The sequence below is a fragment of the Meles meles genome, chromosome 9 (genome assembly GCF_922984935.1).
Source record: "Meles meles chromosome 9, mMelMel3.1 paternal haplotype, whole genome shotgun sequence".
NCBI classification, from domain to species: Eukaryota; Metazoa; Chordata; class Mammalia; order Carnivora; family Mustelidae; genus Meles; species Meles meles.
The window spans coordinates 8,686,050-8,710,909 of record NC_060074.1 but is presented as its reverse complement, the minus strand read 5'-3'; the positions used below and the strand labels follow the sequence as shown (position 1 = coordinate 8,710,909).

General features: G+C 41.9%; 1 protein-coding gene across 1 annotated transcript in view; it reads left to right on the top strand.

The window, feature by feature from the left end:
* Positions 1 to 24,860, top strand: part of HECW2 (HECT, C2 and WW domain containing E3 ubiquitin protein ligase 2) — a 307,281-nt gene that overhangs the window by 169,810 nt on the left and 112,611 nt on the right. Inside the window, 5 exon segments of the mRNA XM_046019114.1 lie at positions 7,852 to 7,946; positions 12,955 to 13,030; positions 17,366 to 17,535; positions 19,954 to 20,096; positions 24,613 to 24,713. Of these exon segments, the coding sequence (XP_045875070.1) occupies positions 7,852 to 7,946; positions 12,955 to 13,030; positions 17,366 to 17,535; positions 19,954 to 20,096; positions 24,613 to 24,713 (585 nt within the window).

Here is a 24,860-nt window from a genome sequence, read left to right as displayed (position 1 = left end):
TTGTGGAACAGATAGAAGTGTGAATACGTGATTTATTGCATGGTTCAAATGAACTTTCACATTTGGAGAATTCTTCATTAATGTAGAAAAATGGGCTATTTAAAAATTTTCTGAGTTGTTTAGTTTGTGTAAGAATTAGGAGATTTAATATAGGAGAGTGTATGTAGATGTTAGTACTGAAGGATGGTACATATTAAACATTAAAATACAAAGTAAGATTTGATTAAATGAGAACCTGCTATAAGCATATTTTTATTGAAGTATATAAATTTCTGTAATATAAAAAGTTATTTTCAAAGACGAACATCTGTCACTTTGAATTGCCATTAAAGGCATCAGATAATTTCTTCTACATCCTTAGTGGTAGGTCAGCATTTCCTAACTTTCTCTAATCATGCTTCTCTCCCTAAAGGACTGTCTTTTTTTTCGTAGTTCAGTAGCTGGCTAGAGTCTCTCTTGAAACCTTAAGGGGATTGCAGCTTTTAAGGGAGAATGCTCATGATCTATCAACAAGTGAGGGGGCAAAAAAGCAGATAGATACAACACAAGTCTAACTAATATCATGACCCATAGGAAAAAATCTGGAAGGAGATTTGCCGAAATGTGAACATCGGTTGTTTCCTAGGTTAGATTATGGGTCCTTTGTTTTTCTGGCTCATTTCTACTTTTCTTTACTTTCCAACATTTGGCCTGTGCTGGCATTGCCATCCACTAATGAGAAAAATAAGTGATAAAACAATGTGGGAGAACATGGAATGGGTTATTTTCATTCAAGGCGATTCCTCCTTTGAAAGGATCCCCGGGTTTAAGAGACTGATATAGCTGAGAGATTTTGCCAACTGAACTTCAGGGGAAAAGGTAAAGCAGCCTTCTTGTTCTCTCCAAAACGCCAGACCGCTAGGAATCATTACCTGTGGATGGACTGTGCCGATTCATGCTGTGGGGCTCAGGCGAGCAACCTGGGAGGAAGTCAGTATCACATACTGCTGTGTTGGAACACGATGTGCGGAGAAACCCTATTTGCAGAGCATCCCGCTTGCCTTGGTTGATTTTATTTCTCCTCCCAAAAGCTTTAGAGATTTGTAATGTCCTGGCTGATCAGGGTATGCTAATATCTCTGTCTGGATGAATGTTTTTCTTTATAGCTTCCTATTTCTATTTAATAGAAATAACCTTGACATTGAAGCTAGGAATTGGGAATGAAGAATAGGTTTTGTTGTAGTTGTTATTTTCTCCTCTCAATTCCACCTTAATTCTGCACACACAAAATTGGAGATAAGGTGTATCATGAATATAAAACTGGAAATATGCGGTAATTTTTTTTTTTTTAAGGACTGAGAAAAGTCGTGTTCGTTGACACCCAAGACAGTGAATGAGAATTACGGAAAGATTTGGCTTCAGAGTAAAGTTTATCTTCATTAATCAAAATGAGGGCCCTCCAGCACACATCCCCATCCTTTCAATGTAAAAACCCCAGGTGGTATTTATATGACCGCTTCATAGTATAGTCTGTGTCTTTTATACATCACTTTTTTACCCCTTATCTGGCTACAACAGACCTAAGGGGACTTCCCAGCCTAATGAAGTTTTGCTTAAACCTTGGGAGCTGATGGCATGGAACTTATAAAGAATTGGCAGGGGGGGCAGTTAGAGAGCTTCTATATTTTCAGTCTCTGATCTTGAAAACTTATGACGTTTAAAAACTTTTGCTCTCATCTTCAGAAAGAAAATTTATCTTTAGCTCATCAGAAGTTCAGGCAAAATAAAATTCTATGAACATTGACCTAAGTTCATGGGCAAACCTTGATTTGAGCACCGTCTAAGCTATTTCTGAATGTAAAGATGGCTTTAGTTTGTCTCGATAAAGCCCCAGAGGAGGCAGGCAGCCCAGACTTCTATTATTACAGGGCCTACTTAAATGAATTTGAAGGGCAAAGACGGGTTTAATTTGGGGCAGATGACCTTCCCAGGCACTGGACGGGAGGATCGGCTTCCTCTGCGCCTACTTGTCCTAAGACTGTCAGAGAGTCCTCACGAGCTTAGTTTGCTGAAACCGAATGGGTCATCCTCGCGGGATGCATCTTGAGTTTGGAAATCGGAGAGGTTTCTAAGTTGTCTCGTCATGCTCGGCTGTCCCTGTTAGTTGAGAGTCTTACACAGACTGTGGTCATTCATGTATTCATTCATCCAGACCTGTCGTTCCTTCATTCCTTCCATTCTTCTGTCCGTCTGTCTCTCCCCAGGCATCACGAGGTATTGAGTGCCAGCCTTGTGTCACATGCTCTTCTGGGAGCTCACCAAATCCCGGATCGATGACTGAACTTGGAAATAGTAAACCTCACTGCTGTGTGCTAAACTGCTTTGTGACCATTGAGGATAGTATCAGGAAGTTGACAATACATGAGCCAGTGTTTTCACATATCTTTCCTGTCTCAGTGCTGGGAAGTAGGCTCGAGGAGGAAACTGACCATCAGAGATGTAAGTGGCTTATGTCCGTAAGAGCCTCGTCTCTGATTGGCACTCCAGTTAATTAGTATACTTTCCAGGATGCAGTGCCTTGCCGAAATAGAACCTTTATGGGTGGCTTTAGGTGGGGTGGGGGCAGGTGGCCTGGGCCTCTTATTTGTACCGTTAGAGTCTTTGCTTTAAATGTATCCATTCCCAAGCCCCTCCTCACCAACATCAGAATGACCTTTGGTCCCTTGGATGGAGATTTGGTGCTTTTTATTTTCCACTCTCATACTTTAGGTTTGGATTCTGTTCATCCTCTAATCCTATTAGGTTTCTGCTACATCCACACTGATATTGTCTATCTTTGATTTTCATGATTGTGTATCTGAGCTTTAGCAGAGGAGGGCTTGGCTGCTCAGGCCCCATTGGCCCTTGTTAAAAGAAGACGGCTTGCAGGAACATCTAAATGGTAAGCTCACCTGTCACTGGAAATGTGGACAGATTTCCTCAAAACCATGAGGATTAAAATGTGTTTACTTTTTCCAGTTTGTGGACTCTGAATAAAAGATCCTATGAATAGGAATCAGGATATGAAGACTATAATAAAAGCATTTAGGGCAATAGTTAAAATCATGTTTTAGAATAAATTGCAGTTAGCTTGATTTTTTAAAAGATTTTTCTTTTTTAAGATCTTATTTATTTATTTGAGAGAACACAAATGGGGTGAGCAGCAGAGAGAGAGGGAGAAGCAGGCTTCCCACTGAGGCCGATGTGGGGCTCCATCCCAGGACCTTGGTGTCATGAGCTGAAGGCAGATGCTTAACCGACTGAACCACCCAGGCACCCCTCAGGATTCTTCTTTTTAAATAAAAATTCTTGAGGGAAGGACATTTCCATTCCATCCATCTTATGGTTCAAAATATTCGACTTCTAGAAACTTGGGAAATATACAGACTTTCTGAATAGGGACAAACCATTAGTGACTGCCTAAGTGAATCCTGTAGCTATTTCAGGTGATGGGCGAATTCCTAATCTTTGAAACAAAACCATTCCTTACAGGGGCGCCTGGGTGGCTCAGTGGGTTAAAGCCTCTGCTTTCGGCTCAGGTCATGATCCCAGGGTTCTGGGATCGAGCCCCGCATCGGGCTCTCTGCTCTGCGGAGAGCCTGCTTCCTCCTCTCTCTCTGACTGTCTCCCTGCCTACTTGTGATTTCTGTCTGTCAGATAAATAAATAAAATCTTTAAAAAAAAAAAAAAAAACATTCCTTACAGGGCGTGGCCTGTAGAAACTTTTCAGAGGGCTTGAAATGGAGTTTTATACTAATGCCCAGAGTTAATGTAGCTGAATTGAGATTGCTTTTAAAAAATTATTTTTGAATAGATAGTGTGTGAAGAGTATAGGTCGTGTTGAAAAGATACAAAAGGTGAAAGTGAGTATCTCCACAACCTCATGCCCGGGTCGTCAGTGTCCCCTCCCTGAAGACAACCATTTTACCAGTCTCACTTGACCTCTCCGGAGATGCCTTACTCAGACACAAACCAGAAACAAGATGATTGCAGTGTCATTATCGCAAAGGTACAGAAACCCCTTTACTTAGGAGCATGGTTATGTTCCTAAACACTACTGACGTTCCTTCCACCTCCCTGACCTCCCCTCCGCACAAAACAAGCCTGAGGTAACACCTGTCAGGATCCTCCTCCCGTCTGTGAGGGGATGGAGCTGACGTGCGGGTGCTCTGGGAGATGTCTTCGTTTGTGTTTATGGAAATTAGTAAGTTGAACATTGAAAAATAAAGGGGCTTTTATGTCTTGTCAGCATTTAAATAGGGGCTGCCAAATCTCCATTGTAAGAACTCTGTAAGTGAAAGTATTCTAAAGATTCCCAACAGGCACGAAAATATACTTCCATAATTCACGACTGGCTTCAGGAGGGACCTGGGAGAGAGGAAGATGTCATTTGGGTGGTCCTTTCTTCCTTCCTTCCGAGGCTAGAGTGGGCGCAACCAATGATAGTCTTTGTGGGTTAATGTGGGAGACCTCACCCTTCTCCTGGCCTGCTGCCCTCTGAGCCAACATGCTTTTAATAGGTGGATTTTGGGGAGAGAAAATACTCTTGCTTTTTCTAGTCTGAAGGAATATGTGTGCGCACACACACAGGCACACGTATACCTATTTCCATAATCTGACGCCAATACGAGGAGACTTGGGCTGCCGCATCGGGTTGTGGAGCACCCGTTCTCAGGGGATGGGGTCATTCGTTGCCCCTCAGTCCTGCATCTGCCCTGCCCGTGCCTAGGCCTGGCCGGCCCCACGGGCCGTGGGCTCCTCCCTTATCTGGTGCCCCGTCATCATTCACCTGCTCACTTTTCCCGGTGCTGGATCTCTTTCTCGGAAGTAGCTTTTTGTTTTCCTCTGCAGGTAGTGGTTACAATTTTTAGCTTAAGTAGAAGCATGAATCCCAGCTCCCCTTTTCTACCCATCTTGAGTCATCTTCAAGGTTACCTCTGTGGACAACTAAAATGTTCAAGCACATCGATCAGAATGCGGCTCTGTCTTTCCTCTCTCTCACTCCAAGGGACATTGATTAGTCACTTTTGTAAAATCTTGAGTGACCTCATAAAGCACTAACTAACATTTGCCAAGGAATGTTCCCCCTCAGCACGGAGCATTGCTGTATTTTTAAGGGGCAGAACTGGTGTTCTGCTTGTGAGCCGGGGCCTTTCAATCCAGGCGCAAATCACTAGAGACTTTTGTTATAGCAAAGAATAAATGATACCCAGAATGGGTTCACTAGCAAAGCTGTCTGGACTATTCACATCCTACAAACAAAAATAAGAGGTGTTTTGGTTTTTTTTAGTTGTTGTTGTTGTTTTGGTCTCATAGTCGGTTACATAGCTGCCTCTTAACACCTTACAAAAGAGGAGAGAGCATCCTAATGAGAGGGAGTTAGGGGAAGATTTGAGAGGGAGTTAGGGGAGGATGTCTTATAACATGCACTTCCCTTTATGGGCAAATGAGCTGCTCGCTCACCTACCATTGACTTGCTCTGTGAGGCTGCTGTGGGCAGATTCGCAGACGGCTGGGGGCCAGCGTTTCGAGTGTGATACTAACGAGCTCTGCCCGCAGAGTTCAGTCCACCGGCTCGTCACTGCGCCGGTTCTGCGTCAGCCGGCGCTATGCATGGCGCTTAGCTTTGTTCTTATGGCATAGATGCTGTTGGGCTTGGAAGAGAGCAAGTGGGGGAGGAAGAGGAAGGTGCGCTCTCACCTATGCAGCCGTTACCATTTCCGTCATAACTAAAAGTTTGTGTTTGTGTTTGGGATGGTCCTTTGCAGAGGTGTTCCCTGGCCAGTGAGGTCATAGCAAAGCTGGAATTCCTGCGCACGTCGTCTCGCTGTCCTCAAGCCCGGCACTCTTTCCCCTCTCCCTTTCGTCCCCCCTCACCCGCTCGGCTCCATTGTTTGCCTCTGTAAGTTTGAGTCCAGACCAGTTTGTTCCATGAGGCCTTTCTGACCACACTGTTTCCTCACTCATCTTCTTCGTGGTCTCTACTCTCTGCTGCCTCGTGGCCCTTTATTTTTAGTGCTTGTCTCTTGTACTGTGTCCTGCCTGTAATCATCATGCTAACAGCTATGCTATGAAACAGCTGCTAGATCAGAACCTTCTCTGATTCCCTGGGCATGTGTTGTGGTGGGTACCTGGGAGGGATCTCCTGCTTGATGATGCCGAGTACCTTGTGAACCACTGCACTGCGAGCATCATCCCTGATGGAAACACTCAATACTCTGCCCCATGATAGAGTGAATTTTTTGAGCTTTAGTATTTTGTCATTGATAGGAAAATATAATATGATATTGTATTCTCGTATGTAGTATTTTAAATCCTGTATAAATTTCTAAAGGAGGGTTTTTCTTTAGTCAATCTATCTTTGTCTTAAAACAGTCAAAGGAAATACTCAGCAGGAGGCCATTCGGCCCAGGGAGGAGAGTCAGTGGACTCTTCGCTTCCCTGGGGAAGTCCATCTAGTTGGTCCCGCTTTAGTACCGCAGGCGGCTCGGCTGAGAGGGGAGCTCCACCCTGCGGGCCGGGACTCTTCCCTGTGTCCTGCCGTCAGCCTCGGGGCGGGTGTCACTCTCCACCTGGGGAAGAGGGCGCCCTGCAGCGGCACTGCCGTGACTCACATGCTCTGTCCACGGAAATTCTGGCCGCTGTGGGTTCTGTCTTTGACGCATTTTGGCTTCGTGGTCTTTGAAATTGTCATTACTTTCTTACACCAGTAATTGGCATTTGCATTGCTGGTTTTTTTTTTTTCCATTTTATTTATTTTTTTCAGCGTAACAGTATTCATTCTTTTTGCACAACACCCAGTGCTCCATGCAAAACGTGCCCTCCCCATTACCCACCACCTGTTCCCCCAACCTCCCACCCCTGACCCTTCAAAACCCTCAGGTTGTTTTTCAGAGTCCATAGTCTCTTATGGTTCGCCTCCCCTCCCCAATGTCCATAGCCCGCTCCCCCTCTCCCAATCCCACCTCCCCCCAGCAACCCCCAGTTTGTTTTGTGAGATTAAGAGTCATTTATGCATTGCTATTTTATCAAGCTCAGACTATATATACATGCACACACATGCATACACACGGACACACGCACCGCTCTGGGGAGAGAGACGTATTCCACATATATATCCGTATCTGTCATCTGTCTGTCTGTCTGTCTGTTCCTATCCATCTATCTGTATGGCAGTGGTTCCTGAATTTGATCCCTGCCCAGTGGCTGCACTGAAGCCACTTGGAAAATTAAAATACAGATACCCTCACACTTCAGAGGCTACGACTTCTCCACTCTGTTAGACTGCTTTTTTTGCTATTTCCATTGCCGGGGGGCAGTCTGTCTCTTTCGTAGAGGTTGGGAGCGCAGGCTTTGGAATGGGACAGATTGGGTTTGAGTCCTGACTCTGTCGTTTCCTGTTTGCTTGACTTTTGGAAGCCTCAGCACTTCTTCTGTAAAATGGGGACTGGCATCCCCGCCTCCCAAGGTTGAAGTGAGGATTAGGTAACAACATGAGCAGAAACAAGCGCAGGGTCTGGGGCACAGTGGATTACCTCGGTCAGAGGTGGCTGGTTCAATTCTCAGTGCTACGTTATACCTATTTTGGTGTGTTGCTTTTGTGTGTTATTTTTCATCTGTTTGGGATGTTTTTTAGAAAACGTCAGAAGACCATATATAATCAGACAGGAGTTGGTATCCTTTGTCTCTCTGATTGGAAAAGGAGGGATCACTCCAAGAGTCATGAGCAGCGTTTTCTGAGAGGTGATGTGGTGGATTTCTTCAGTCAATTCCTAAATGACTTGTCTCAATGTTTAAATTATTGTTTTTTTTTTTTTCCTAATCTATTTGCAGCGGAGATAAAAATCTGTTTTAAATACTACCATGGCATTAGTGGAGCCCTTCGTGCCACGACCCCCTGCATTACCGTGAAGAACCCAGCTGTGATGGTGAGTGCCCCTCATTGTCGGCTTCCTCAGGAGGTCCCCGGGGGGGCCCCCCCCGCTTTCTATTTTTGCCTGTGCAGCCCAGGCAGGGTTATGGGGAACAATGAAAAAGGAAATGCATAGCAGCATGGCACCCGCTTAAGGAAAGGGAAGAACTTACAGGCTGGCTTACCTCGATCCATAACACAAATCAGTGGAAAAATCTGATTTGATTTATAACAACTCTGTAAATAGTCAGCTCCTCAGAGAAGCCATTCAGGAAGCAAACAAGTGAGGAGCTCATTAAACTTAGTCTTAAACTTAGTCTAAATTTCATCTAGGTGACTGGTTGGGAGGAGACGGTGGCATTGCATCTTAAGGGAGTTTAATATACGTGAGCTCAGCAAGTAAAAGGGAAAAATAACAGTTTAAATCACGTGTGATTCTACCTGCCAGTCAAATTAACACGCTTGCACGCCAAAGAGTATAAGATGGGGATCATGCGTGTGCTGTTCCCTCAGGGGGTCTGAGCACCAGATCCCTTCATGCTGAGTTGGGCTCATGCCTGAGGATACCACACATTTTTGGTATGACATGGCCACTCAGTGGAAGTCAGTCTCTTCACCAGGTCTTCAAGTGAAGAGATACCTAATTTAGTTTTGGGGGAGCTGGTTGTGTTGGCCTTTTGAAGGAGAGAATGTCCATTTCCAACATGGTACTTTCCAAAGGATTACTTTTTACAGTTTTGTGATTTTTCACTCCATTGACTAACTTTAGAATCGAACAGCTTTGTAAGATGTACTTCATTGTACAGGGATGGTTGGGTTCAGGTGGTTTGGGGAAATTCTTAGAGTCTAAGATATGTAAAGCATTGTAGCTTCTATGAGCCATTAATAAGAATCAGGCCATGAAAGTATAAGAGAAAAACATTGACTCCCACAATACAGAATCTTCATAAGGAAGTGTGTGCATGTGTGTGTGCATTGTGTATATGTATGTGTTTATAGACCCATGCATTTTTGGAAATAGACAAGTGGCCATGTTGACTCCCTGAAATTCAGGAAGTCATCTCTGCAGGTGGCATTTTGAAATTGTCCATACCCACGATGCGGTATCATGAAGTCTTTCCTTTTCATTTATTCATTCAAACAGATATTCACTGGGTACCTGCTGGGTACCAGACATTGCACCCACCCCCAGGGATGGTAGGATAAGCCAAAACCCCGTCCTTTCTCTCGCATCTGGTGGGGACAAGAGACCGCAGTTGAATTAAATTACATTTCTTGGAGTGATAATCACTATGAGGAGGAGTAAAATGGGACTATGACAGCATATACTAGTAGAATTTCTCTTGATCAAGGCCTTCGAGGGCTTCCTTGAAGAAGGTGTGTTTGCAGGATGATCTGAAGGATGAACAGGAGGTAGTTACGTGGAGAGGGGGAGGGAAGAGCATTAAAGAGAGTAGGAATCGTATGTGTAAAATCTCCAGCATTTAAATATTCTTCTCACATTTGAATTACATTTGAGTTCCCACGTAATAAATGTCGTTTAGAATTTAAAAGACTAATCCATATTTACTATACAAGATTTTGAAGGTCACGAGGAGAATAACAATTATCGATTACAAAATCTGTCATGTTATATACTACGCACTGGTATATGCTTTAATTAATCTTCTAAAAAAACTATAAAACTGGAAAAGTGAGGGTTTTTTTTTTTAAATAATAAAACCTTTGAAAAATTAACTTTCTATGAAATTCGATGGTAGCTTCCAAACATGGTTTTCTGAATTCAGATTTTCTTAGACTTGAGCAATTTCAGTGATCAGGTATCATCGAAGACAGCAGGCCTTACAGGTTGGTGAACATTGATCTCGTTCCATTGATTTTGCATTGAGATTACTCTCTCAAAGCCTGTGGATAGTTTGGAGATAATTAATTTGCTTCAGACGGGTTTTTAGAAAACCTTAAAAGCTTCCCATATGTAGCTCTGGCCATTAGAACCGAGTATTTTGGTTCGAAGGATGACTAATGAAATCGGTGGTCAATAGATTTCTGACCGAGCTGAGACAATTGGCTCTGTATCCCAAACCAGAAGGCTGTGCCTCATGGACACCTCGTGATGCTGTGTTTCTATTCTGGCATGGTGACCACCTCGTTATGTGACTTGCGTCTAGTTAGTGTGGCTGGTTGACAGCGTTGACATTGACGAAGCCATTCGGTGTAATTATTCCATGACCATATGCAAAGAACAGTCCTGGGAGAAGTAACTGAGCAGCTCTGTAAGGGAGGAAACGAGCTGCCGTCCTCATCTCACGGCCTCCTCTCTCGTATATCCTCCTGCAGTGAATCAGGGATTGAAGAGAGTTGTGTCTCTTCTGTCATTTGCACTTTGACGTCATTGTCATTCATCGGAGTACGCAGTGATACGTGTCTCAGGCTCTTAGAACAGGAAATCCTCTGGCTTTGGGGACAGATGAAGGCTGGCATCCCTCGCTACCACGTATTGTTCCAACACTTGATTGTCGGTGTTGCTTCTGGGTTTTCCTGGAAGGAATCTGTGGAGTGAGTTTATTTAAAAACTGCTCTCTAAACATCGAGTGCTTTTGTCCCTGATGTCCCTATATCTAGGGACAGTGTTTGGCCTTTCCTGGCTTTATTGTCATGAATGATAACATTGAATTCGTTGAGTATTATTTGAGATGAGCATTTGCCACAGCTGTAGTAGAGGACACAGTCTGTAAATTCTGGGAGAATCGTTTCACATTAGCCTTTTGTCAGACAGTGGCCTGTTTTTAAAATGAGCATGCAAAGGCATTTTCTTGTGTTTCTGTAATAGCTTGTAACATTTTAAATAGGTTCAAGTGAAGACAAACCATGAACCTTTTCCGTCTCATTTAACTCACTTAGCATCAGTATGGTGTAGCAGGAAGAGACATCGTGTTTTGGAGGGCACAGATCTCACTGGGCGGTGTGGTCCGTTTGAGGGGAGGCTGCGGTTTGCCAGGCGTCTGGCTGGACCCGGGACTTGGAGAAGCAGGTTGCCGAGTGTCTGTCGCAGTCGTGTCCTGTGCTCCCTCACACTGTTCATCGCCCTGTAGCCTGGGGGGTGTGGGGTGAAACCTGGGGGAGACCGTTATTGGCCAGTTTGCCGCTGTCTCTGTTCCGGTAAGCTGGGGATAATGAGTCAGAGGGGAACGCCACCATATAATAAACCGCGCATGCTGGTGGCGAGCCAACCCAGAATTGTCAAGTAGTTGCTTTTATTAATGAGATGAGATGAGGATGCCGGGATGGCACCCTAGCGTTTTGCTGATGACATTTGAAACATGAGGAATCAGGCAGGTGCCATACAAAATAGTACTGAAGAAGGGACAGGAAGAAGAGGAGGAAGTAGAAATTTATATATCACAATTTGAATGGAATTTTTTTTTAATTGCTCAACTTTGCTTAGATTGGTGAAGTTTTATCTCTTAGCGGTATGTGATTTTTTAAAATTAAGTGTAATGAACAGACAGTGTTGTTACTAGTTTCAGGTGTACAATATAATGATCAACGATTCTGGGCACTACTCAGTGCTCATGGTGATAAGTGTGCTCTCGAGTCTCCGTCACCCATTTCTCCCATCCCCCCACCCACCTCTCCCCTGGTAACTACCAATTTGTTCTCTGTATTTAAGAGTCTGGTTTTTTTGTTTATCTTTTTTTTGTTGTTGTTTATTTGTTTTGTTTCTTAAATTCCATAGATGAGTAAAATCATGCAGTATTTGTTTTTCTCTGACTAGCTTCTTTCATTTAGCATTCTACTCTCTAGCTCCATGCCTGTTGTCGCACATGGCAAGATTTCATTCTTTTTATGGCTGAGTAATAGTCCACAGTACATATGTACCGCCTCTTTATCCATTCATCAGTCTGTGGACACAGGCTGCTTCCATATCATGGCTATTGTGAGCAATGCGGCAATAAACATAAGGGTTCATATATCTTTTCAAATTAGTGTTTTCAGTTTCTATGGGTAAATTCCCAGTACTGTAATTACTGGATTGTATGGTAATTCTGTTTTTAATTTTTTGAGAACCCCACAAGCTGTTTTCCACTGGCTGCACCAGTTTGCATTCGGTGGTATGTGATTTTTAAAGGAGTAAGGGAGTGCTGCAAAGATTAGATTCAATGGTTTAATCTGAAATGTAGAAGAAAAATGTAGTTTCTGTTTCCTAACTATTCAACATATATTCTGCCTTCACTTCTGTCTCTTAAAGTATTGTGGACATCTTTTTTAGAGAAACAGGAAACTGTTTTTCTAGTATACTAATTATAAATTGAGAACTAATTATACATAAATTAAGAGGAAGGCTAGATCTGCTTTGTGGCCCATAAATGACTGATTTCAAGTGAGACGTAATTTACTTGAAAGCCTTTAGGAAAACTTTTTACAATGCAATAACCAGTACAACAACGTTGCAAACTCTTGTCATTGCTAAGTTATCAGACCACGTGCCCTGTACCTGCAGCACAAGGAAATAGGAGTTTTCAAGGGCAATGGGACATCCACGTGGTCACCCAGAAATATTTGGCAAGAGAGGATAATTCTGAGTGTTTGTGGATGACCTTGCTATAAGTCACCTGTGTGGTTTATTCTAAGTTTTCCTAAGCTAAAGGAATTTAGTATTTAGTTTTTAACTTGAAGGATTATTTTAATATGGTAATAGCAATATAAGTGTACTTACTATATCTCAACTATATTCTTATCAAAGAAATAAAAGGACATGAAGTAGGTTGATTCATATCCCAGGAATCTAAAAGTTTGTGTTGCTTTCATTTGTTGTAAAGACTAAATTGAGGTATGATGCTCTCATCTCTGAGAATATGCATTTGTGTCTCAATTCCAAGATTTATAGCATATAAAAAGGCATATGCTACAATGCATCTGTAACACAAAAGAATCATCATATTTGCAAATGCACATGGCTTCTTAAGAAAGTTGAGTACCACACTACATCTGTGAAACTTCTAATACGTGCTTTTCCTCTGCAGATGGGGGCAGAAGGCATGGAAGGAGGTGCTTCTGGAAATCAGCATTCTCGGAAACTAGTTAGCTTTACCTTGTCAGGTAAGGATGTCTTTAAACATGATGTCCAGTTTGAAAGTGTGTAATTTCAAAGGCGTGAGTGACCATTTTGGCCTATAGGTTCTCGTATATGATATATGAACTAGTTATTTATATTATTTATATTATATTATTTATATTTATATTTTTGGTAATATTCTGGAAATTCAAATATATTTCTTACCATTAGATTATTAATATAAGCTCAGAGGTTATTTCTTCTACTAGGTTTTCTAGAGATAAAAAGACTGCATAACTATGTATCATTACTTTAAAAGAACACTGTAGTGTAATATGTACCTACCCTACAGTAGAACTTTGATTATTGAAAACAAGGTGTGGTTAGCTCATCTAGAGAAAGGAAAAAGTTGGAGACTAAGAAAAATAAGCCAAGGGATGCTCCTATTTCTGTGGAGAAATACACATAAAAGTTGGAAGGCTGATAAGACAATTTTTTTGTTTATTTTCAGGTTAGTGAAATACTCTAATTGCTTGTATGTTTATGAAAAAAAAAAAAAAAAAAAAAAAACACTGCTTTTCAGATTGTGAGTTGGAACTCATTTGTGTTTTGTAAGTTTAACTTATTTGAACCCAGCAGTTTAAAAAAAAGAATGCAGGAAAAGAAATCAGAGTTTTACACTAAAGGGAAAATATTTTTTCATAGAACATCAGTATATACAAACTGAAAACTTGCACACACAAAAAGGCCACACGTCTATGCATCTATATCCTGGATCTCAGAGTAAAATAGGTTTCGTATATAGGTTATGGTCAAAAAAATTTGAAAGCTACTGATTTAAAAAAATTATTGGCACTTAAAAGTCAAGAATGTGCTAAGAAAATCAGTATTTGAAATGGACTTTTAAAACAGACAACGGTGCTACGATACACACAAAATGCAGACTAACGGATGTCTGTCGCTGTGAGATGTTTTGTTTTCACTGTTCCATGGGAGCAGCGCTTCTGAAATTTAAATTAGATTCACTTTTCTTGGCTGCAAAAAGTGTTGTGAATGAAAATTGACAATTCTCAAGAGTGAGAGAAAGCTGATCTTGAAAACAGACATTTCCATGATGCATAATTACCACGTATGACAGAAGTGTGCACGTTAGTTCATTGCTGACCTTGGCCTTCGGGGTGTCCATTTCTGTTCTGGCATGTTCCTTCTTCCCCATGGGAGGTTGCTTACTATGAAAGCCTTTTTTGCTTTGATTCTCTGGTGAATGTCAGAAGCCGTAAACTGGTGGCTTATGGTTCGAATTTGGCCAATACATATGTTTTGGTTGGACTCCTCAGGGTTTAAAACATATCTAGTTTTTTAGAAGGGCGCTTAGAAGTGCCACGGCTGGTGGTTCGCCTCCCTCACCCACCCCGTGATCTGCGTGTCTCCTGAAAACTCTTATTTGGCTACGCTTTAGACCTTCACAGTCCTGAGCGGCCACAGGTACAGAAATCCTTCATTTATAGGTCAGGAACAAGTAACCAACCTCCATGGCTCAGAAAATTTCAAGTTTGACCATCCCACGGTTTTCTTAGTTTAGAAGCACTTTACTCCGCTTTCCAGTGATCAGTATCATCCTAAATATGATATACACATACTGATTTTGACTCGAGTGGATGCTAATTAACTCCCCATACGAGCATGACCATCTTAGAAGCTGAAAATCCCAGGACATTTTCCTGGAAAGTAAGAAATAAGCTTTGGGGCACCCCCAAATGCTTATTCTTTAACTATAATTTCCTCCACCGATTCCACTTCAATGCACATGGTAGCTGGCTACTTTATAACTCTTTTATTTCCTGATGTATTGTCAGTTATTTGCAGATGGTACAGAAATGGCTAAAAATTATAGATGAAATCAATTCTATAATGGTAATTCTGAAAAATTAACCTCATTGTAGCATGTCGACAGTGAATGGTAATATTTATTAATATTGATTAAGCTCTGTCGAATGACTACCTGCAGGTGTTCCACTCTTGATTAGGCAAGTAGGCACACAGATCATTGAATTCTACATCTACAACAACAACTGCACTTAGATGAATATCTTCATCCTCTTCTCCAAATAAGACTTTAAACTAGGATAGTTAACATGTTATATACCTTTGTAACTTTGAGTTCTTTTTTGGTCTGTGAGGTTATGTGGACATTTTTGAGCAATAATATATTTGAAAGACAAAAGGGAGAAGCACGAGCAGAGAGGAGATGGATAAGGGAGTGGAGTAATCAGACGACAAATAATTGATAGTCTCTTGTATTTGTTAAGGAAGATTTATTTGTACAGTGTTCCTTGTGGCCGTATTTGGTGTGAGGGCTCTTTAATAGTGACAGCTTTCATCCCGGTGGCTTAAACTCCCGAAGGGATGATTTTTTGTTCAAAGGAATGCTTTGCATGAATAATTCAGCCCTGTCAGGCTTTGTAGCAGCCGTTTCTGTACATGTTACTCTTCACTGACTGCAAAGAAATCCCTTCTTTAGGAGTCGATTTAATAGCTAAAGAATATTATTCTTCTGTCTTTGAGTCTGAGGCGAGCATAATCAAGAAAGGTAAGAAAATAAATATGCAAATTGTGTTTTTCTCTTACAGCTATTTTATGCTAACTAAAGCCAAGTGCAAACACGCAGCGTTATTAAGTGGATCGTCAGAGGCAGAGGCTGTGTTAGTAATGTGCAGTGCCAGGGCTGGGGGCTGTAAGGCTAATGAGCTTCAGGGGCTTCTCTGAATGCCCATCTCACTCCGTACTCATCCTTCCCGTCTGCTGCTGGTTTTCAGATCAAATATCTTACAGTTTTCATGCAGTGTCCTTAACAGCAGGGCTTCCTGGTTGAATTTTTCCACGTTTGCCGACATATTAAAATGGCCTCCTTTGCTTCTGGTTAGCTGTCGTTGGACAACACGCTGGGCCACTGGTTCTCGTCGGCCCTGGGTGAGCCTCCTCCAGGCAGCCCTCCCTGGAGACTGTGGTTCTGTGGGCAACCCCAGGCCAGTTTTGTCCTACTAGGAAAGACTGTGTTTCAAGAATGGCCTTGAGGGGCACCTCAGTGGCTCCGTTGGTGGGGCCTCTGCCTCCTGATCTCAGCTCAGGTCTTGATCTCAGGGTCATGTGTTCAGGCCCCTTGTTGGGCCCATCATGGAGACGACATTTAAAAAAAAAAAAAGGATGAGCTTGAGCAGGGTGACTCAGGGGACCTCTTATAATTTGGGGTCATCACAAATTACCGATCTGGGTAATCCAAAGGTCTTTGAAGCTTCAGTGGCATCTGCAGAATTTCTCTTGGGACCAGGGGTCAGAGAGGTGCCTAGACTGATCACAATCGCATCAGGTTACTTAGAAACCGTCTATGACTGCAGGAACTTTGAAGATCACTTAGCTCTTGGGCCAGCCTTACCCAAATGGATATTCTCAGAAAGGTCTTGAGGACCCAGTGGATCTGGTTTATTGCCTGACATGTTTGCATCCCTTGGCCCAACTCCTTTTAAAAGTATCAGTCTCCCCACATACCAGACTTTAGCCAGACATGTTAGCCGCTCAGCTAGTGTGAAATGACAGCTGGTGAATCTAAGACGAGTGTGGGACATTCATCAGGTATGTAGGATCCTAGCCAGTAACCCCATAATTACTTAATATGGCAGGAGGCATTCACATTTTTTTTTTTTTATTTGACAGAGAGAAATCACAACTAGGCAGAGAGGCAGGCTGAGAGAGAGGAGGAAGCAGGCTCCCCACGGAGCAGAGAGCCCGATGTGGGGCTCAATCCCAGGACCCTGGTATCATGACCTGCTCCGAAGGCAGAGGCTTTAACCCACTAAGCCACCCAGGCACCCCGGCATTCACATTTGAGAAATATTTCTGACCTCCTCCCCCCCAATATTTATTACATTTGTGGAGTATATATGACATTTTAAATGTGGGACAACTGAACGTGTACTCTCGAGTTTTACCGCCAATTAAACATAGGTCTGTAATTTCATGTATGTGTGTAGAAGATTTAACTTTTCTCTCATGAAAGAATATACTCGCATTCTTTTTGAAAAAATTAACTGTTGCCTAAGAATTTCTCTCAAACACTGTTTGAAATGCTGGTTACCAGACCACGGGACGATGCATGTTAGAATCAAAATGGCATCTGGGAAAACTCCGTTTGGGTGGGTAAGGTGAGGATAAATGTTTGGCTTCACTTTTGTTGCCTGTCAGGAGACCCCCCTCTGCCGGAATTCATCATAATCCACTTGTCCTCACTTATCTAAGCGCTCATAGTGTTAGTAACTTCGTTGCTGTTTTGCTGTTGTTTACCCCCTTCTCTTTGTCGCCTTCCCTCCTCTCTTCCTTTTTAGATCTTAGAGCAGTTGGGCTAAAGAAAGGGATGTTCTTCAATCCCGACCCTTATCTTAAGATGTCCATTCAGCCAGGGAAGAAGAGCAGTTTCCCCACCTGTGCCCACCATGGACAGGAGAGAAGGTCCACTATCATCAGTAACACCACTAATCCGATTTGGCACCGAGAGGTAAGATGATTCTCAGGGCTCTTCTACTTGACCGGAAGTTGGCCAAGTCCTTCTTTGTTCTGTGTATCCTTGAGCTGTTGATGAGCACGGCAGGACGACCGAGGGGTCTCAGGGTTCTGTTGGAAAGAGGCTCTGAAGAGAAAGAGATAGTCCCTTGTGGCCAAGGCCAGGTGTAGGGCAAAGCAAGTGAGGTCCTTACCTCAGGAACATGACTTAAGGGGGGTCCAAAAGGCTCAATCATCAAAATTCATATTTTAATGAAATTTTTTTTACAAAAATCAAAATCAGTGCAAGAAAATTCATAATGAACAAATATTAAAATTTTAAATAAGGGCAGGGTCAGCATCCGTGCCTTGCAGAGCCGTGTGAGAGTCTGAGGCAGAAGGAAAAGTTAGTAACACCCATCCTGTTTTTATTTAAAATTTTTATGTTTTTGTACTCGAAACTGATACAACACTATATGTTAACTAACTGGAATTAAAATTAAAAACTTTAAAAGCCCTCCCAATTTTTTATGTTTTGTTCTAGTGTATATTCAGTACAAATTAAGGGGATTTCTCTCCCTGTAAGCTTTGGCAAAGGTTTTTCAGATTTCTAGACTTTGGTTAGTTAATAAGGCATTGAAGGACTCGTCATCCTGAGTGAAGGCAGACTGTTGATGTGTTGATGACAGACACCGTCAAGTTCCTCACAGCTATGTCACCTGTCATCGTCGTGCACCGCACCATTAAAATCAAGCGAGGGGTTTTCTCATTCGAACTCAGGAAAGTCAAGGAATGAACAGACATTGTTTCTCATCTAGCGAACAAAGCATGAGCTCTCCCGCCATTTCTCAGAGATCCAAGACATGTTTAACCTACTAGTGTTAGAATGTTTCTGGGTAAACCTTTGCTGGGTGTAGGAGTTATACAATGAATCAGATAATTCCCTAAATGCTTAATGACAACAATATGATCTAACATGTTTGTAGAAATATTTCACTAGGGCCGGGGATAATTCAGGGGATCTAAAACCAATGGGAAGAAAATAGGTATGGCTCTTTGTGACTTGTCAGCAGAGCAAGATGTTTCTCCTGAGAAGTTTGTGGTTATTTAAGTGGATGGCATATTGCATATATTCTTACACCTGGTTTAAAAAACTACTTATGATCTCCAAATAGTGAATGACTCTTAAAGGCACAGCACTTAATTTAACACATTTAGAAGCCCAGAAGATGTAACATGCATCTCACTATGAGCTCTAGAAGGAACATAGTGGATATGTTAATGATCCTAGCAATTACTTTCTTTTGCTAACATTTTATATTTACAAAGTTCTTAACCATGTTAGCAGTGTATGCCTAAGAAGGCGGCATAAGGGATGAGATCCTCTTCTCTCCATTTTGATAATTAAGAAACTGAAGATTGAGGCATTTATGTAATAGCTTCCCAGAGACAGAGGTAGTGCTTAAACGCAGCAAATGTTTTTTCTTTTCAGCAGATTCCTAGACTCCATGGCCCTTAGCAGAACTTTAATTGTTACGACTAAATAAACACAGTGGTGCCTAAGTATAAAACTGGCCAGCGCCATTCACATCGCTGTGGTTGAGTGGATAATGCCAGGGAAGGGACAATATTGTTCAGGTTAGATTCCGGCCCCATCACTAACTTATCCGGAGACCCTCGTTCTTGAAAATGTTACTCATAAAGATAACATGAAGGGAATATAGGTGAAAGTCTTTGTAAATGAAGAAAGCTTTGTATATTTATTTTATATTCTTACTAATAGCCAATCTGATTTTCTCCAGTGGCATTCCTAAGCAAAACAACAAAGCTTATGTTAACTTCATGTTTTTATTTTTCTGTCCCATGTGCCTTTTAAATTAAGTACTTCCCATTTAGACATCGTTTCATTCTCGTATTTATCAGAGAAACCACAGTATTCGGTGGAACATTCAGTAGGTGTTCCTACTTTAGCCATTAAGTGAAAGAGTATTTTAATCTATGCTGTACAACTTCTGAATCGCATGGGATGAGGAATTGAAATTGCTGGTAATCAAACACAGCAGTAATTTGAAAGCATCCTGTAACAGGATATTAATTTTCAAAGAATTGAGGTACATTAAATGTAGTAAGTACTAAAACTGCATTGTGCACAATTTAATATTTGATGGCGTCTCCTAAAACTGTTGAACCCGGAAGAGCTGCGTGATGGAAGGGGCTTCTTTTGTCCTGCAGATCCTTAACGGATGCCTTGTAATCACTGTGAATGCTAACGGTCCCAAGTGAATAGAGGATGGACATTGGCTGCAGATATTTCTAGCAAGATGGACTCTAAGTCAATAGAATTTAAGAGATAACATTTTCTATAATAATGAAATGATATAATTTCATATTTGTCTTTCTTCTGAATCAAGACTTTACCTGTTTTTGTTTTCAGAAATATTCCTTTTTTGCACTTCTTACTGATGTCTTAGAAATTGAAATTAAGGACAAATTTGCCAAGAGCCGTCCCATCATCAAGCGTTTCCTGGGGAAACTAACCATTCCAGTCCAGAGACTGCTGGAGCGGCAAGCCATTGGGTAATCAGCCCCCCTTTGTAGGGATCTTGTTGAGATTAGTTTGCTCAGAAGCAACTGAAATGAAATTTTGTAGTCCTAGGACTTTTCTTACTAAGAAGAAGTGGTAAGATAACTCTTTTTAAAAATGAAGTGTTTTTATACTCATTAAACTGTTTAGGACCAAAGCACTTTGTTTTCATTATATACATTATCATCATCATCATCATCATCATTATTATTATTATTATTTGGTATCTGTCTTTTCTGAGATGGGCCTTTCAGTTGCAGCACTTCAGCATCAAAAGTCATAATATGGAAATCTTTCAGTGCACATCTCTCCTAGAGCAGGGTTCTGTGTCAGGTTCACAGCTCCGTTATGCTAATTAATCCCATCCAGACAACTCACTGTTCCTGAGAAACAAAACCCACTTTGTTTTAGGGCCATTTAAAGCAAGACCTTAACTGGCACGAGGCATTATTGTAGAATTCCTAGACCTATACACTCCTTCAAACAACTGAAGTTCACTCACTCAGAGAATTTAAAATGTGACTTGATGTCTGTTTTCTTTCTGTGAGCTTTTTGTAAGTTGTGAATAGACTAGTTAAGAAATCACAACATCCCTTATCGTAAATGGTGCATGTATTTTTACGGGGTCATTTCCAGCAAACGCAGTAGCGCCACTGCTCTGCGGTAGCACTGAACGCAGGAGAACAGTACGACTATACGGCAGCGGTGAGAGCAGTGGTGGCGCGGACGGTGCCGCCATCTTGTTTGGTACCTTCTTCAGGTGCTAGTGGTGGTGGGAGTCTCAGTGACAGCACAAGCAGTAACAGTAGTGGTAGCAAGAGTAATAAATAAATGCAGAGAAACAAAAAGATGCCTCGAGCTTATTCTCTGTCAGGGGTTAAGTTCATTACTCTCATTAGCCCATGTGACCTCAACAGCTCTGGGAGGTCAGTAGTAGGATTATACCCATTTCCGAGACGAGGAATCTCAGGTTAGCCGGCAGGAGGTGGAGCTGGGATTTGAGGGCAGATCAGCCTGCTCCAGAATCCTGGCTCCCTGTGACACTTCACGGACGGGCAGCCATGTGTCATTGTTCCAGTTAACTAAGGAGGGTTGCTCATTCATACCCATTCTGCGACTAGTGAACTGTTCTATTTTGGCAAGTCATAATTAACTTGGGCATTCCTCATCTGAAAAATCCAGTGTTTAGACCAGCTGAACTTGAAGGCCCCTTCAAAATCTGAAACTAAGAGATTGTAGTGGGTTTAAAGTCTCTGGCCATCAGAGATGATGGAACTTGGGACGGAGCCAGCACATGTGACGTGGGAGCTGTATGCTGGAATATTCTAGTAGCCTGGTTTATCTGATAAAGGCTAGGAGATCACAGTTTTTGCTTCTGGTAGAGATCATATACATGAGGAAGTGTTTTAAAAGTTATTTTAAGGGTTTATAGAAAGTGGAAGATTTTAAAAAGTAAGCTAACTATGGTAAATACAATAAATACAGTATATTAATTTATATAATTATCATCATAGAGTTTACAGGATATATATGACACATGGTAAAAGTGTGAAGTTATGTACACCAGTAAGAAGCAATGAAGCCGTTGTTGACTTGCGGGCTTTTCCTTTAGTCTTTTAAACAACTGGACACTTCGAGAACTGCCAGTCCTGAATTGATGTGTGTTAGAAGGAGGTCCAGCATGAATGTGTAAAATACTGGAATCATAAAATGTTTCCGCATGGGTGTGTTGGAAACATTGTCTGATACAGATACTTGGGGATTCGCTTTATTAGATAAGGAGGATACTACATATTAGTATATCCGCTGACACCTAAATATATATTCCTGATCTGATTTTTGCTTTCCACCAAGTAACGGATTCATCTTGAGAAGTACTGGGCTTTCGTCCCTTACGTGTTTGGCAGATTGCGGCCCTTGGAAGTAGTTGAAGTTTTACAGAGTGTGGTTTTGTAGGATGAGCTAGAACTTCTGGCTAATTACCTGTTTTGAGAGTATTTGTTTGAATGTGACATTTTTCAGCGAGTGGCCCATGTTTGTCCAAAATACACATCACTTTCCTCTGCTTTGTCCATCCCTCTGGTTACATTAGAGAGAGACGCCTCAGGCAGTGAGAGAATTTGGCACTTACTCTTCATAATTGTATATCATAATAATATATAATATATTGTTCGCAATCATACGTCACCGCAAGAAGCAGGATGTGTCAGATGAGACTGGCTAAGAACAAAGAAAAAGAAAAAAAAAAAGCAAAAAAACAAAACAAAACAAGAAAAAACCCAAAAATAAAGAAAAGAAAAATATTTAAAAAAACAAAACAAAAAACAGATAAAGAGAAATAAAGAAGGAAAGAGGACAGGTGACTCCTCTGATAGGCCCTCAACAAGGAATGGAACCCTTAGCTCAGATCTCTAATAGGAGGATTTCCTGTATTTGTACACTGAATAGTTGAATTGACTATCTGGCCAGTTTGGCTAATAAACGGCACTAACACCTGTTAGAATTCTTCTTTCCAAGCAAAGAGTCTCATTTGTTAATTAATTTGTTAAACAAATATGTGTGTATACATATCTAGTGTCTACTAAATGTTAAACACGGTGTTCGGTATTGGGGATATGACGGTGAGCAAGACAGATGGAGGCAGTTCTTTTCTTACAATTCCTATGAAACATTTGTTTCCTAGCTCAAATCCTCGCTTTTATAAATCGTCCGTTATCAACGCTAACACGCTGCTGTTACTGGCTGAGGAGAAGATGAGGATGAGTTTATTTTTAACAGAGGAAGAGGTTTTATTATTCCAGGACTTAATGGCCAAAGAGATGGGTGAGGAACCACAGTGTTGAGGACAGGCCCATGTAATTTGCGGCTAGGCTCATGCCTTAGCCGGCAGAGATCAGGCACCTCTGTGGCTTAGGCGCTGTTTAAATTCTGGGAAGACAGTGGTAAGAGAAAGAAAAAGACAGTCCTTGTATGATGCAGATTATCCATTATACAATGTTACTTGAACACTTTAATGTAAAAGTAGTATAACTACACTAATGGTAAGAAATGCCTGTATACCCCTTTGCAGAAAAGATTTTTGAAAAATACTGACTGAGGTAGGAAGGCATGATCAGAATAGCAGTTACATTTAGATGAGCCACGAGTAGATCACGTCATTAAAATGCGTGCTGCTGAAAGCGGCCTAGAACCGCCGAGAAGACATAAAGCAGGACAGTGGTATGTGACTGCAGAGCGGGGGATTTGTCGTCAGATCAATCTGTGTTCTGATCCTGGTTCTGTGCCTCAGTACTTGTGTCTGGCCTCAGACAAGTCACTCACCCTCCCCACGCCTCGGGGTCCTCCTCTAGAAAACAGAGCTGCCGCATGCCTCCCAGGGTGGCTGAGAGATGGTGCAGGCAAAGCCCTTAGCAGAGTGTGCGTGGCCTATGTGAAGCACTCATGCTGGGAAACGAAAGCATTTTAAAAACATCGAGACAAAAACTGTCAATGTTTCTAGGGAAGAAAAGAAAAAGAAAGAAGAACATAATCTTTCGTTTTAAGACATTCTTGCCAAGAAGTCAGAAAGAGCCCCAAGAGCTGAACCAGGATTTTGCAGTCACACGTGTCCTTTTAAAGGGGTGACGGTAGAGACAGACAAACAAAACAGAGACATGCACTAATAATGCACAGCAGACTAGTGGCTCTAAGCGGCACAGTCGTGCAAATAGTAGGCAAAGGCGTTGTTTTCCTTCTGAAGTTGCCAGTAGAGGGCAGTGTGAGAGCAGAAATGGTATGAATTCATACTCCTTTGGTTAAAAATTTCCTGTGTGATGAAAAAATCAGATTGAGAATGAAGGTTGCTTCATAAAAGGTCATGATGTAATTGCATTTGACTTTGATTAAATAAGCAGATTTTAAAAAGAGTGACAACTCCATCCTCAAGGAGATGGGTGGCCGGAATGGGGGGCCACGATAGTGAGGGGCAGACACTTCCCATACTGCTGTCTCCCATCTTCCAGCTCTTGCGCCTCAAGTACAGTAGCGAAGTGCCCCCGTGTCCTTGTGTGATAGTCCTTACCTGTCGTGTCCTTGTAGGACACTCTAGGTACCTATAGTGTACCTTAGCAGTTTCCTATTCTGCTAAATGCTAAGCAACCAGGCCCTCTACACTTTTATACCTCAGTCAGAAAATACCAAAACCCTTCCCAGCTCCTTGATGACTTCAGAATGCTCTTTTCCTGGTCGCTGTTAGCAGTGAGAGAGCAAATCAGTCCCTGTTTAAGAAAATCCTGTGATACTGTGTTGCATTTTCAGCTTCTAACAAGATTTTGTTGCATCCTGGGGTTTATAAGTATTCCTTTGTGGAAATGAATCATATTACATTGGATTATAACAGAATTTCGAGCGTTGTATTTTCTGGTGAGTCGGAAAGTGTTAAGAGAATGCGTGAGATTTGCAGGTGGCCTGCTGGAGGAGGGGAAGGCTGACAGCGGTGTGGTAAGGAAAGAACCATTTCTCCTCTTACAGTGATCAGATGCTCAGCTACAACCTTGGCCGCAGGCTCCCAGCCGACCACGTGAGCGGGTACCTCCAGTTCAAGGTGGAGGTCACGTCTTCTGCGCAAGAAGGTGAGAGAGCCATAGGACTCCATCGCTGTGGGAAAAACTCGTTCAGTCTCAATCCATTGTCTGTTGACATTGGAACAGAATGTGAATTTGTGTCCTGTTCCGAAACTAAAATAGCTAATCCGTGATTACCTCCTGAAGTTTCCCAAG